Here is a 14,587-nt window from a genome sequence, read left to right as displayed (position 1 = left end):
TCCACGCACGTTGTCTCCCTCAGCCTGTTTCTTTGCGCGGCGCTGGCGATTCCGTAATTTCCGCTTCCGGTAGTGAGAACCCTTCCGGTCGGCTAGGTACTGAGCGCGGCAGGTGAGGAGTTGTGCAGGGTTTGGGGAAAGGAAGGCTGGCTTGGCGAGAGGGCAGGTTTGCGGGCTTTCGCCCCCTTTTCCAAAGACCAACAAAGAGTCCTTCCCCAACTCCCAACTCAACCCCTTTTGGAACTATGTGTGGTGGTTGGGACCCTGTGGCGCATCCTTGTCGCTCCTGTCCTTCTCATGCCCGGCGACGCGTCTTTGTGGTAACGCCCTGCTGCCATCTCTTTTCTTCTCTATGCGAGGATTTGGATTGGCAGTGAGAATAAGAGACAACGATTCACGTCTACTTTCTAGGATGACTTCCATGTGCTCCATCTCGCGCGTCCCTGAGCATGTTGAATTTCCAAATCCTAAATAAGCCGCGCGGTGTAGTTTGTATTATGTTGCGTTTCTCTTTCTGCTTTCCTCGCCCTTTCTCCATCATCCTTTAGGCTCTACAGAGTGAAGGTTTAAATCCAAGGTCATGGCAAAACATCTGAAGTTCATCGCCAGGACTGTGATGGTACAGGAAGGGAACGTGGAAAGCGCATACAGGACCCTAAACAGGTAACTGTTAAGGGACCAGAATCATGCCTAGACTCTCTGGGAAGTGCGGTGGTTATTCTCTCCCTTCCCCTTTCGTTGATTGTTCTCAAAACAGTGCCAGCCCAGGTGTTCACAGTCTCTTAAAACGTCTCAGCCCCTCAGTTTATTATCTTAAAAATGAAGTTCTGGGCCGGGCGCGGTGGCTCACGCTTGTAATCCCAGCACTTTGGGAGGCCGAGGCGGGTGGATCACATGCGGTCAGGAGTTTCAGACCAGCCTGGCCAACATGGTGAAACCGTGTCTCTACTAAAAATACAAAAATTAGCCGGGCGTGGTGGCAAACGCCTGTAATCTCAGCTACTCGAGAGCTGAGGCAGGAGAATCGCTTGAACCCGGGAGGCAGAGGTTGTAGTGAGCCAAGATCGAGCCACTTGCACTCCAGCCTGGGCAAGAGTGAGACGCTATCTCAAAAAAAAAAAAAAAGAAAAAAGTTCTTCCTCAAACCTAACTGTATGAACTGTATTCAACAAGTAATCACCCCCCGCACCTCCCCGCTTTTAATTTTATTTTATTTTATTTTATTTTATTTTTTTTTTTTGAGACAGAGTCTCGCTCTGTCACCCAGGCTGGAGTGCAGCGGCACGATCTCGGCTCACTGCAAGCTCCGCTTCCTGGGTTCACGCCATTCTCCTGCCTCAGCCTCCGGAGCAGCCGGTACTACAGGCTCCCGCCACCACGCCCGGTTAATTTTTGTATTTATAGTAGAGATGGGGTTTCACCGTGTTGGCCAGGATGGTCTCGATCTCCTGACCTCAAGTGATCTGCCTGCCTCTGCCTCCCAAAGTGCTAGGATTACAGGCGTAAGCCACAGCGCCCGGCCCCGCTTTTTAAAAATTGAGACAGGGTCTTGCTGTGTCAGTCAACAATCCTCCTGCCTCAGTCTCCTGACTAGCTGGGTCTAGCAACGCACGCCACCACCGCAGTCAATTTTTGTATTTTCTGTACAGAGGGAGTCTCGCCATGTTGCCCAAGCGTAATGACTCCTTTTATGAGGAACCTGAATTCTTTAGAAGACTTAAAAAAGAGCCCAAAGGGAAAATCAAGATGTGAAGTTGCTAGGAAGCGGGAACATAGTATGATAAATAGAAAGCTGAGGGAGTGATTGGTGTGGGACAAAGCTAAAGGAAAAGGTGAATTCAGATTGGCATCCTAGAGAAGCAGGCAAAAGATGGGAAAGCTCACTGGGTGGGATGACTCACACCTGTAATCCTAGCACTTTGGGAAGCCTAGTGGGGAGGATTGCTTGTTGCCAAGAGTTCAAGACCAATCTGGTAAACATAGCAAGACCCCATTTCTAAAAATATTAAGAAGAAAGGAAAAAAAAAGAAAGATGGGAAAGCTTACAAGTTTTGAGGAAAGATACAGCATAAGGAAAAATACATAAATGGAAACGAACTAGCTGGGGTGGAGGAGCTTTATAGCTTCATTGAAAATTTTTGAATGCCAGGCTAAGAGATGTAGAAGAGCCCTAGTAATACTTTTTTTTTTTTTTTTTAAGACGGAGTCTTGCTCTGTTGCCAGGCTGGAGCGCAGTGGCGCAGTCTCAGCTCACTGCAGCCTCCGCCTCCTGGGTTCAATTGACTCTTCTGCCTCAGTCTCCCGAGTAGCTGAGACTACAGGTGCCCACCACCACGCCTGGCTGATTTTTGTATTTTTAGTCGAGAGGGTTTCACCACGTTAGCCAAGATGGTCTCAATCTCTTGACCTCGTGATCCACCCGCCTCGGCCTCCCAAAGTGCTGGGATTACAGGCATGAGCCACTGCACCCAGCCCAGCCCTAGTAGTACTTTACCACTGAATTCTCAAGCAAAAAGTTCTTAGCCTTCCCTTCTCACCAGTTGTGTGGATTTTGACTTTCTGGTATGACTCACGCGTCATTTTCTTTCCCCAGTGTGAAGTAACATTTGGAGAAACAAACGCTTGTTGAGTTGAATTATCAAAGAATTGTAAGGAAGGGGCTCCTGTAGTGCTAGCTGCTCCAGAGGCTGAGGCAAGAGGATTGCTTGAACCCAGGAGTTCAAGACTGTAGTGTGAGTGCACTCTTGTTGTGCCTGTGAATAACCACTCCACTCTAACCTAGGAAGCATAGTGAGACCATGTCTCTTAAAAAAAATGTAGGAAAGATATTGCATGGGCTGCGTTAAGGCCTTTAATGTGGTAGCTTTATTTCACAAGTAAGGGAAGCCTTGGAAGATCAGATTATCTTTATTGGGTTATGCAATTATTGAATGGTGGAGAGGAGCCTAAAGCACATCTTTTTAGTGCAATGTTCTTTAATAATTATTTACTAGTCTTACTAGAAATGGAAAGACTTACGGTGGTTCATTTTCCAATTTAGAATCCTTGTCTTCTCATTTCAGCAGATGTCGCTTTAAAAAAAAAAACCAGAATCCTCATCTGATTGGGTTTAAATATTGGTAGGGGTCTTGAGGACTGAGAGGGCAAAGGAAAGGGAACCTAGTTCTTAGCAAAGCAGAGAGTTCTAGGTGTGGAAGGCTGGATGGCAGAAGACCACAGTGAGGAAAAAAATGCTGTCAGCCGGGCGCGGTGGCTCATGCCTGTAATCCCAGCACTTTGGGAGGCCGAGGCGGGTGGATCACGAGGTCAGGACATCGAGACCAGCCTGGCTAACACGGTGAAACCCCGTCGCTACTAAAAATACAAAAGATTAGCCGGGCGTGGTGGCACACACCTGTAGTCCCAGCTACTGAGGAGGCTGAGACAGGAGAATCGCTTGAACCCGGGAGGAGGAGGTTGCAGTGAGCCGAGATCGTGCCACTACACTCCAGCCTGGGCAACAGAGCGAGACTCTGTCTCAAAAAAAAAAAAGAAAAAAATGCTGTCAGAAGCTGTGTAAATGAGAAGCAGTTGCAGGCTCAGAATGGTTTCTATGTCTTTTAAAAGGATCTGGTCTTAGGGTCAGGCGTGGTGGCTCACACCTGTAATCCCAGCACTTTGGGAGGCTCAGGCGGGTGGATCACCTGAGGTCAGGAGTTCAATACCAGCCTGGCCAACATAGCGAAACCCTGTCTCTACTAAAAATACAAAATTAGCCGTATGTGGTGGCAGGCGCCTGTAATCTCAGCTACTTGGGAGGCTGAGGCAGGAGAATCACTTGAACCTGGGAAGCAGAGGCTGCAGTGAGCCAGAATCGTGCCACTGCAATCTGGTCTGGGGTCAGCCGCATCACTTAATTCTATGTGCATAACAATTATATCCTTGGGCTGAAGCTGTTCCCTCTACATTGTCACCTATGCTGAGAGTAAAGATAAGTACCAGGTTGTAAGGTATCCTGTTTCATTTTTCTCTATTTCTCCTCATTTCCAACTCTCCTATTTCATACCTTCTGGTGGCATGTCTGAGAAGTATATTATGTCTAATGACCTTTCTCTGGCCCTACTTTGCTATCTTGGAAGTACAAAATTAACTTTTTTTTTTTTTGAGACAGAGTTTCACTCTTATTGCCCAAGCTGGAGTGCAATGGTGCGATCTCGGCTCACCGCAACCTCTGCCGCCCATGTTCAAGCGATTCTCCTGCCTCAGCCTCCTGAGTAGCTGGGATTACAGGCATGCGCCACCAAGCCCAGCTAATTTTGTATTTTTACTAGAGATGGGGTTTCTCCAGGTTAGTCAGGCTGGTCTCGAACTCCCAACCTCACATGATCCACCCGCCTTGGCCTCCCAAAGTGCTGGGATTACAGGCTTGAGCCACTGCACCTGGCCTAAAATGAACGTCTTTATAGGTAACATCCAGACCCTGCAGTGAGTTAGCTAGGGAGATGAATGTTGAATTTGGGAAAAGGCATGTATTACGTATAACTTCACTCTTTTTTTCTGACTTCTCCCTGTAAATCTTTTTCTGTATGATTTATTTTGGTAGATTTAGATGGGTCTTCTGGCCATGGTTGTTGAGATGTTTGTTATTGAAAGATCAAAGGATAGCTGTTGCTTAATGGTAAAACAAATTTCCAAAAGGCTCAGTTTTAGTTCCCTTATTCCTAAAGTATAGATAACACAAAAGCAAGAATTTTGTTTTTAGAAAATTAGCTACTTTGACAAAAAACAACAAAATTTGTGGTACACTATTATTTATTGAACCACTTTTTTTTTGAGACGGAGTCTCCCTCTGTCGCCCAGGCTGGAGTGCAGTGGCGCAATCTCTGCTCACTGTGACCTCCGCCTCCCGAGTTCAAGCGATTCTCCTGCCTCAGCCTCCCGAGTAGCTGGGACTACAGGCGCATGCCACTACCCCGGCTAATTTTTTGTATTTTTAGTAGAGACGGGGTTTCACCATGTTAGCCAGAATGGTCTCCATCTCCTGACCTCGTGATCTGCCCACCTCAGCCTCCCAAAGTGCTGGGATTACAGGCGTGAGCCACCATGCCCAGCTGAACCACTTCTTACAGTTGTATCAAGAGAGTAGCGGCTGGGTGCAGTGCCTCACTCTTGTATTCTCAGCAATTTGGGAGGCTAAGAATGGTGGATCACTTGAGGCCAGGAGTTCGAGACTAGCCTGGCCAACATGGCGAAACCCCGTCTTTACTAAAAATACAAAAATTAGCCATGCATGGTGGCACAGGTCTGTAATCCCAGCTACTCGGTAGGCTGAGGCAGAAGAGCCGCTTGAACCTGGGAGGCAGAGACTGCAGTGATGCCCCATATCATATATGGAATGCATCCCCATTTACACTTAAAATTTGAAACAGAATCTGAGAAACAAAATATTTCTAATCTCCTTCCTGATCCTCTTCACTGATACCAGGTTTGCAGAAAATATAAGGCTAGCTCTTATCTTTTGAGAGAAGACTCTTATTTCTTTGTCTAAGATTGTCTGTACCCCTTTTTATCTGCCTCTTTTAAAAATCCTTGTCCAGCCACTATATTTTTAATTTAATCAACACTCAGTTTTTGCTTTTCCTGTTTTTTTTTTTCTGTTTTTTGTTTGTTTGTTTGTTTGTTTGAGACGATGTCTCGCTCTTGTCCCCCAAGCTGGAGTGCAGTGGCATGATCTCGGCTCACTGCAACCTCCGCCTCCCAGGTTCAAGTGATTCTCCTGCCTCAGCCCCCCGCGTAGCTGGGATTACAGGCACTTGCCACCACGCCTGGCTAGTTTTGGTATTTTTAGTAGAGACGGGGTTTCACCATGTTGGCCAGGCTGGTCTCGAACTCCTGACCTCAGGTGATCCACCCGCCTCTGTCTCCCAAAGTGCTGGGATTACAGGTGTGAGCCACCACACCCAGCCCACATACTACTTTTATGGTTCTCTTTTTGTTGGTGACTGGCATTTTACACAAACCTATTTCCTGGGTCGAAGTGTTAATATTAGAGAGCCGGAGAGTGGTCAGTGTGACACCCTGTGGTTTCAACCCTGGCTGCCTATTAGGATCACCTAGAGAACGAACCATCAAGAAAACAAAACTAATGCCAGGGCCCAGTCTGAGATGAATCAGAATCTCCAGGGGTTGCAACCTGGATGGCAGCATTTTAAAAAACATACCATGAGATTTCACCAGGATTGAAAATTATTATAATAGACTTGTAGCCTCCTGGCTGGGCACAGTGACTCATGCCTGTAATCCCAGCACTTTGGGAGGCTGAGGGGGGCGGATCATTTGAGGTTAGGAGTTCAAGACCAGCCTGGCCAACATGGTAAAACCCCGTCTCTACTAAAAATATAAAAATTAGCCGGGTATGATGGTGCATACCTGTAATCCCAGCTATTTGGGAGGCTGAGGCAGGAGAATCGCTTGAACCTGGGAGCTGGAGGTTGCAGTGAGCCGAGATCGCGCCACTGCACTCCAGCCTGGGTGACAAAGTGAGACCCTGTCTCAAAAAAAAAAAGGCTTGTAGCCTCCTTAAGGACAGAAACCTATGCTTTTTCATTTGTGTATCTCTTGGATTTACCAAAGTGTCTGGCACATCCAAAGCTCTCATTAAATGTCTACTTAATGAACATAAATGTTCCTTTATCTTTTTTGTCACTTATTTAATGTTTGTCAAACTTTTTTACTGAAGTGTCGTTAACAGCAGAGGAGAGTGAATGAACTATAGGGGTTCTGCTACTATAAGCAAACATGGAATTTCTTTGAAGCTTCCCTAAATTAAAATGTAAGGTGAACTGCGTATTCGTTGCCATTGCATCTGTTTTATGGGTAACACCCCCACTCCTTCGAGTTAAAATTGGTGCTCCAGGCAGATGCATCAAATTTGTCTAGAAACTTGTATCCTTTGGCATTCTGTTAATTACCCTGGTTAAGAAGCACAGTATTACCTTTTCTTCAGGGATTAAAACACCAAAGTAGGAGTAGGATTTGGAAAAAAGCAATTTACATTGCTTAAAAAGAAAAGAATTATATTCTTTTCTTTTTAAGAAAGAAGAGGAGGGGTTAGAAAAATAAATTTGGCCAGGCGCGGTGGCTCACCCCTGTAAGCTCAGCACTTTGGGAGGCCGAGGCGGGTGGATCATCTGAGGTCAGGAGTTCAAGACCAGCCTGGCCAACATGATGAAACCCTGTCTCTACTAAAAAAAAATACAAAAATTGGCCGGGCGCGGTGGCTCATGCCTGTAATCCCAGCACTTTGGGAGGCTGAGGGGGGCGGATCACGAGGTCAGGAGATCGAGACCATCCTGGCTAACACAGTGAAACCCCGTCTCTACTAAAAATACAAAAAATTAGCTGGGCGCCGTGGCGGGCGCCTATAGTCCCAGCTACTCTGGAGGCTGAGGCAGGAGAATGACGTGAACCCAGGAGGCGGAGCTTGCAGTGAGCCAAGATGGCGCCATTGCACTCCAGCCTGGGGGACGAGAGCGAGACTTCGTCTCAAAAGAAAAAAAAATTAGCCGGACATGGTGGCAGATGCCTGTAATCCCAGCTACTCAGGAGGCTGAGGCAGGAGAATCGCTTGAACCCAGGAGGCGGAGGTTCCAGTGAGCCGAGATCGCGCCATTGCACTCCAGCCTGGGGGACGAGAGCGAGACTTCGTCTCAAAAAAGGAAAAGAAATTCAAGTCCCATAGACTCAGAGTCCCATAAATTGTATTATAGCTTCGCGGGGCAGGGGGGAAATGAACAAATATTTCAGTCTTAGAATAATTTTCTTTTTCCTTTCTTTTTTTTTTTTTTTTTTTTAATACGGAGTCTCTCTCTGTTGCCCAGACTGCGTGGTCTCGGCTCACTGCAACCTCTGTCTCCCGGGTTCAAGTGATTCTCCTGCCTCAGCCTCCCGAGTAGCTGGGATTACAGGCACCTGCCACCACGTCCGGCTAATTTTTTGTAGTAGAGACGGGGTTTCACGATGTTGGCCAGGCTGGTCTCAAACTCCTGACCTCATGATTGGCCCGCCCGGCCTCCCAGAGCGCTGGGATTACAGGCGTGAGCCACCGTGCCCGGCCTCTTAGAATAATTTTCTAGGTAAGGACTTTTAAGCTTGCATATGTGAGCAGACTGATTTTGGAGTGATCCAATCTTCTGTTTTCCTGCTGCCTGTTAAACACATTTTCTGACTGATGCACTTTTCTGTTTCTTCTTTTTCTCTGCTTTTCCCAAATGTCCTCTCTCTAGCCACTTTTTCTGTATATCTTTCTCACACTCCAGGCCTCTCCTGATCTCTTTCAGCTTTCTCATAGCTGGTAGTTTAAAAATAATTTGCTTGTTCTGTGGTCTAATTACAACAATAGGTAGGAGAGCAAATGAGTCTAGAGGGAGGTGATTAAAGCTTTACCATGTTTGGAGTACAGAGAGAGTCTTACAAAGGAAATAGCCTACGTGTCTGTCCAGTGAGGCCACCACAAAATGCCTGTTATATAACTGGGGGCCCTCATTGGTGCCCCGGGATGAGAAGGTGGAGAGTGGGGGTTGCTAGGAACCCTGCATGATTGGCTGGCCCCCAAGCAAAGAAAGGTGAGTACACTGGAAGCATGCCCTGTTGATTCCTTTTACTCCTAGTGGGCTACCTTCTGGGTCCATTGAGTCCTTCTGCATACACGTCTGTCCTGACGTAGACTGGCTACACTGACATGTGAGTCTGCCACCCGCAACTCCCCCCGCTCCAGGCAGCTTGGCTCCTTTTACATAATCATTTGAATTTCACTAAAACTGGCAGCTGGTTTCTCCTTCAGTATTAGGTTGCCAGGCGCCCGAACTCCAGGCTGATCTGTTTACTCTAAAGCTCTTGATGTACTAGTCCTTGAACTACTTTTGGAAGCAGAAGGAAGCATCATTAGTAACACCCCCTCTATTCTTGTGTTTTACAAAGCTTTTCTTGCTTCCGTTTCTGTTAGAGGTAAAGTTGAGTAGATACCTCTACTATAGGGACTCTGGGGCATTTGAAGATAATCTGTGCCTTTTTTAGTATGACTAGAACGTGTCGGGTAAGGGAGGGAATCCTCACCTGGCATCTTGGAATTTATTTGGTCTGTGTTTTGGAAGTAAGTAGTACATCCAGGGAATGCCATTTACCAACCCCCATCATTATATTCTTTCTTTTCCCTTCACCATTCTTATGTTCTTTTGTTATTCTTTTTCCTTGTCTTGCCCTTTCGCCTGACAGTACAGGCATTTCTTTGGTAAGATGATCACCTTTGTTTTAGAAGCCTTTTGGAACTCCAGTAGGGTTCCTTGAGTCATACTCAACCCCTTCCTCCTCTTGCAGTGTTGTTTCATCCTACTTTTAAACTGTCTTTGTCATTCCAATAGGTTCGTCTTCCTAGGTCATATTTACTCAGGGTCTCTGTCCTTTTTATATTCTCTCAAATCCAGTCTCCTTGTACTTTTTACATTATATATCCAATCTTTTTCTTTCAGGGGCTTTTTTCTATATTTTCTCCAATATACTACTTTCTAGTCCAAAAAGCAACCTTCATTAGACAGTATTAAACACAAGTCTCAGCAGAAATAAATGTTTACATGTTTAGATCATTCTTTTATCCAAGTGTCCCATATCGGCTTCCATTTCCTCTTTACTCTGATTGAAGAGTCTAGCCCAGCTCTTCACTCCCTTTTACCCATGGATACTGCAACAGTTTGTCTTCTGAAATTGGTGGTTTTTGCTTGAGAAGCAGAATACTGTTGTAGAGCACTTTACTAAAGACCTGAATTCTGTTTATAGTTCCATTTTGTGATCTTGGGCGGGTCAGCCTCTCTGAACTTCAGTTTCCTCATCTATAAAAAGAGGACATTATTTGCCTAAACAATTTCATAGGAGTGTAGTTAGGATGATGGATGTAAAAATGCTATCTAAACTCTAATATGCCATCGTAGTAAAGGTAATACTATTGAGGCTTTCTGAGCTATATCCCCAATAACTGTATATATTGTAAGGTCACTTAATCCCTTGTGCTATGGACATTTATTAGTCATCTAGAGGACTCCTTTTTGGCATACATTTCCTAGTTGTTCTTTGCCAAGTATTTTGTTAGGTGCAAAAGTGAATACAGATTTGATCTCTAACCTTAGAAAAGACACAACCCAATGAGGGGTTCAATGTAATACTGTTTGATCAGTGCTATAAAAGAGACATCAGCCGGGCGTGGTGGCTCACGCCTGCAATCCCAGCACTTTGGGAGGCCGAGGTGGGTGGATCACCTGAGGTCAGGAGTTTGAGACCAGCCTGGCCAACATGGTGAAACCCTGTCTCTACTAAAAATGCAAAAATTATCCAGGTGTGGTGGTACGCCCCTGTAATCCCAGCTACTCAGGAGGCTGAGGCGCGAGAATTGCTTGAACCTGAGAGGTTGAGGCTGCAGTGAGCCAAGATGGTGACACTGCACTCCAGCCTGGGCAGCAGAGCGAGGCCCTGCCTCAAAAAAAAAAAAAAAATGGTGCCATGGTGTTGGTTGTCCCTGGACCATCAGCAGCAATATCAGCTGGGAATTGTTAGAAATGCAAATTCTTGGCCCCTACTCTAGGCCTACAGAATCAGAAACTGTGGCACAGCAGTCTGTGGTGTTCTTTGAAATAGGGTTTCACAGCCAAGCGCAGTGGCTCATGCCTGTAATCCCAGCACTTTGGGAGGCCAAGGCAGGCAGATCATGAGGTCAGAAGTTCAAGACCAGCCTGACCAATATGGTGAAACTCCGTCTCTACTAAAAATACAAAAATTAGCTGGGCGTGGTGGTGCGTGTCTGTAGTCCCAGCTACTCGGGAGCCTGAGGCAAGAGAATCTCTTGAACCTGGGAGGCGGAGGTTGCAGTGAGCCGAGATCGTGCCACTGCAACTCCTGCCTGGGCAACAGAGCGAGACTCTGTCTCAAAAAAAAAAAAAAAAAAAAAAAAAGGCCGGTTGCGGTGGCTCATGCCTGTAATCCCAGCACTTTGGGAGGCTGAGGCGGGTGGATCACCTGAGGTCAGGAGTTCGAGACCAGCCTGCCAGCATGGCAAAACCTTATGTCTACTAAAAATAACAAAAATTAGCTGGTGCTTGTAATTCCGGCTACTTGGGAAGCTGAGGCAGGAGAATCGCTTAAACCCAGAAGGCGGAGGTTGCAGTGAGCCAAGATTGCGCCATTGCACTCCAGCCTGGGCAACAAGTGCGCAACTCCGTCTCAAAAGAAAGAAAGAAATAGGGTCTTGCTTGCCCAGGCTGGAGTGCAGTGCCACAATCATGGCTCACTGCAGTCTCAACCTCCTGGGATAAAGCATTTCTCCCATTCTCCCATGTCAGCCTCCCAAGTAGCTGGGAGTGCAGGTGTGTGTGCCACCATGTCTGGCTAATTTTTTATTTTTTGTGGAGATGGGGTTCTCACTATGTTGCTCAGGCTAGTGTCAAACTCCTGGGCTCAAGTGATGCTCCCAGCTCGGCCTCCCAAAGTCCTGGGATTACAGGTGTGAGCCACCATGGCCAGCCAGCAATCCCTGTTTTAACAAGCTTTCCAGATGACTACTGCATGCCAAAGTTTGATTTCACCTGAACTAGTTTACAGATGTGATAACAATTGATTTGGGCCTTTGAGGAACAAGTAGGATTTCATCAGGAAGAAAAAGAAAAGAATGATATTCCAAGTAAAGGGAACATCATGAGCAAAGAAAAAAACAAGTATGTAGGATGCTTGGAGAACTGCATATACTTAAGTGTGACTAGAGCATAGGCATTATAGGGCACGTGTTTTGTTTTTGTTTTTTGAGATGGAGTCTCCATCTTTTGCCCAGCTGGAGTGCAGTGCCTTGATCTCGGCTCATTGCAACCTCCACCTCCCAGGTTCAAGCTATTCTCCTGCCTCCGCTTCCCGAGTAGCTGGGATTACAGGTGGGCACCACCATGCCCAGCTAATTTTTGTATTTTTAGTAGAGATGGGGTTTCACCATGTTGGCCAGGCTTGTCTCGAACTCCTGACCTCAAGTGATCAGTAGGGCAGGTTATTAAAACATATATATATAGGGGGCAATTGTTTGGGCTTTGAGCTTAGACTAGTAGTTCCAAAATCTGTCTGTACATTGGAATCACCTTGGAAACTGAAAAACCTGCTCATGTCCCTTTCCCTCTCCTTTGTGATTTAATTGGACTGGGTGTGGCCCAGGGTTCAGAATGTTTAAAAGATCCCTGGGCAGTTCTGATGTGCAGATGATTCTGGGAACTTTAGTGGCTTAGGCCACTCTGTATATTAGGAAAGATTTTTTAGCACCAGAGTGACATGATCTGATTTATGTTTTAGGGCAATAATTGGTGTAGGAAAAGAGAGTGGAAATAGGGCAACCTACTTATTCACATTTCAGATGAGTTGTTCTTTAGGATCCCTTCACAACCACTTTCTTGTTCTCAAGTTCAGGTTTAATGCCTCCTGTGAGTTTGTTTTTGTTTTGTTTTTCCTTGAGACAAGAGTCTCTGTTGCCCAGGCTGGAGTGCAGTGGCACCATCTCGGCTCACTACAGCCTCCACCCCGAGTTCAAGGGATTCTCCTGCCTCAGCCTACTGAGTACAGGTGCCCACCACTACGCCTGGCTAATTTTTGTATTTTTAGTAGAGGTGGGGTTTCACCATGTTGGCCAGGCTGGTCTTGAACTCCTGACCTCAAGTGATCTTTTTAAGATGGAGTTTCACTCTTGTTGCCCAGGCTGGAGTGCAGTGGCGCAACCTTGGCTTACTGCAACCTCCGCCCCCAGGGTTCAAGCAATTCTCCTGCCTCAGCCTTCCGAGTAGCTGGGATTACAGGCATACACCACCATGCCCGGCTAATTTTGTATTTTTAGTAGAGACAGGGTTTCTCCTTGTTGGTCAGGCTGGTCTCCAACTCCTGACCTCAGGTGATCCGCCCACCTCGGCCTCCCACAGTGCTGGAATTACAGGTGTGAGCCACCAGCCTGACAGGATGGAATTTTAAGTAAGAGAATCACCTTAAGAATCACCCCTAGTGATTCTGTTCTTACTGAAAATGGCTCTCCCCAGTTGAGGTCTCTGAAATGCCCCATTAGTTGAGAATCATTGCTGTAGGGAGACATGTTCTTCAGGTACTGTATCATATCCCTCAGGTGTGTTGTGGTAGAGTAGGTTTGAAAACATAACTTTGACTATAAACTCTCCAAGAGCAAGGGCCATGTAATTAATTGCTTTTTTATTTCCCCAATTTTTTTTTTTTTTGAGACAGAGTCTCACTCTGTTGCCCAGGCTGGAGTGCAGTAGTGCAATCTCAGCTCACTGCAACCTCCACCTCTGAGGTTCAAACTTCTCCTGCCTGCCTCCTGAGTAGCTGGGAGGGACTATAGGCGCCCGCCATCATGCCCAGCTAATTTTTGTATTTTTAGTAGAGACGGGGTTTCACCATATTGGTCAGGCTGGTCTCGAACTCCCGACCTCAGGTGATCCACCTGCCTCGGCCTCCCGAAGTGCTAGGATTACAGGCATGAGTCACTGTGCCCAGCCTTTTTTTTTTTTTTTTTTTTTCCTTGAGTCAAGGTGTCACTCTGTTGTCCAGGCTGGAATGCAGTGGTAGGATCTCAGCTCACTGCAGCCACGAACTCCCAGGTTCAATTGATCCTCCCACCTCAGCCTCCTGAGTAGAGGGGACTACAGGCGTGTACCACCATGCCTGGCTAATGTTTGTATTATTTGCAGAGACGGGGTTTTGCCGTGTTGCCCATGCTGAACAGTATTTTTTTTCTTTTTTGAGACAGGGTCTTACTCTGTCACCCAGGCTGGAGTACACTGGTGCAAACACAGCACACTGCAGCCTCAGTCTCCCCTGGGCTCAAGTGATGCTCCCACCTCAGCCTCGTGAGTCGCTAGCACTACAGACACATATCACGAAGCCTGGCTAATTATTTTTATTTTTTGTAGAAACAGGGTTTTGCCATGTTGCCTAGGCTGGTCTCAAACTCCTGGGCTCAATCTGCTCACCTTGGGCTCCCAGGGTGGTGGGATTACAGGCATGAGCCACTGCACCCGGCCCACAGATTCTTATTGAGGCCTTTGTGAGTAGGCAGTTAATGCTCTATTGCCACCATTTCCCACTGTAATTTTTATAAATACCAATTGTTTGGTCAATCGACTTCTATTTATGAAACTGGAAAAGAATAATGATGATCCCAAATGTCTAACCTCATTGCTTGCCTTTATACAGAATCCTCACTATGGATGGGCTCATTGAGGACATTAAGCATCGGCGGTATTATGAGAAGCCATGCCGCCGGCGACAGAGGGAAAGCTATGAAAGGTGCCGGCGGATCTACAACATGGAAATGGCTCGCAAGATCAACTTCTTGATGCGAAAGAATCGGGCAGATCCGTGGCAGGGCTGCTGAGGCCTGTGGGTGGGACACCCAGTGGGAAACCCTCATCCAGTTTTCTCTCCATCTCTTTTCTTTGTACAATCCCATTTCCTATTACCATTCTCTGCAATAAACTCAAATCACATGTCTGCAAGAAGGCCTCCAAATATAGAAACAATCCCATTA

At 46.5% G+C, this 14,587-nt stretch overlaps 1 protein-coding gene across 1 annotated transcript; it reads left to right on the top strand.

Moving 5' to 3' along the window:
• The first annotated feature begins 22 nt into the window (after nucleotides 1-22).
• MRPS21 (mitochondrial ribosomal protein S21) lies at nucleotides 23-14,587 on the top strand. The gene is made up of 3 exons (XM_009430682.2): nucleotides 23-112; nucleotides 549-663; nucleotides 14,254-14,587. The coding sequence occupies exons 2-3, from the start codon at nucleotides 581-583 to the stop codon at nucleotides 14,432-14,434; spliced, it is 264 nt and encodes an 87-aa protein (XP_009428957.1). The 5' UTR covers nucleotides 23-112; nucleotides 549-580; the 3' UTR covers nucleotides 14,435-14,587.

The sequence above is a fragment of the Pan troglodytes genome, chromosome 1, assembly GCF_028858775.2.
Source record: "Pan troglodytes isolate AG18354 chromosome 1, NHGRI_mPanTro3-v2.0_pri, whole genome shotgun sequence".
Taxonomy (NCBI): domain Eukaryota; kingdom Metazoa; phylum Chordata; class Mammalia; order Primates; family Hominidae; genus Pan; species Pan troglodytes.
Note: the sequence above shows the minus strand (reverse complement) of the source record. Positions and strands in the feature narration are given on the sequence as shown.

Bases quoted from the DNA above. Each gene is read 5' to 3' on its own strand.
- MRPS21 (XM_009430682.2), top strand. From the start codon at position 581: ATGGCAAAACATCTGAAGTTCATCGCCAGGACTGTGATGGTACAGGAA. The intron at 664-14,253 runs GTAACTGTTAAG...GCCTTTATACAG, and splicing joins GCATACAGGACCCTAAACAG to AATCCTCACTATGGATGGGC.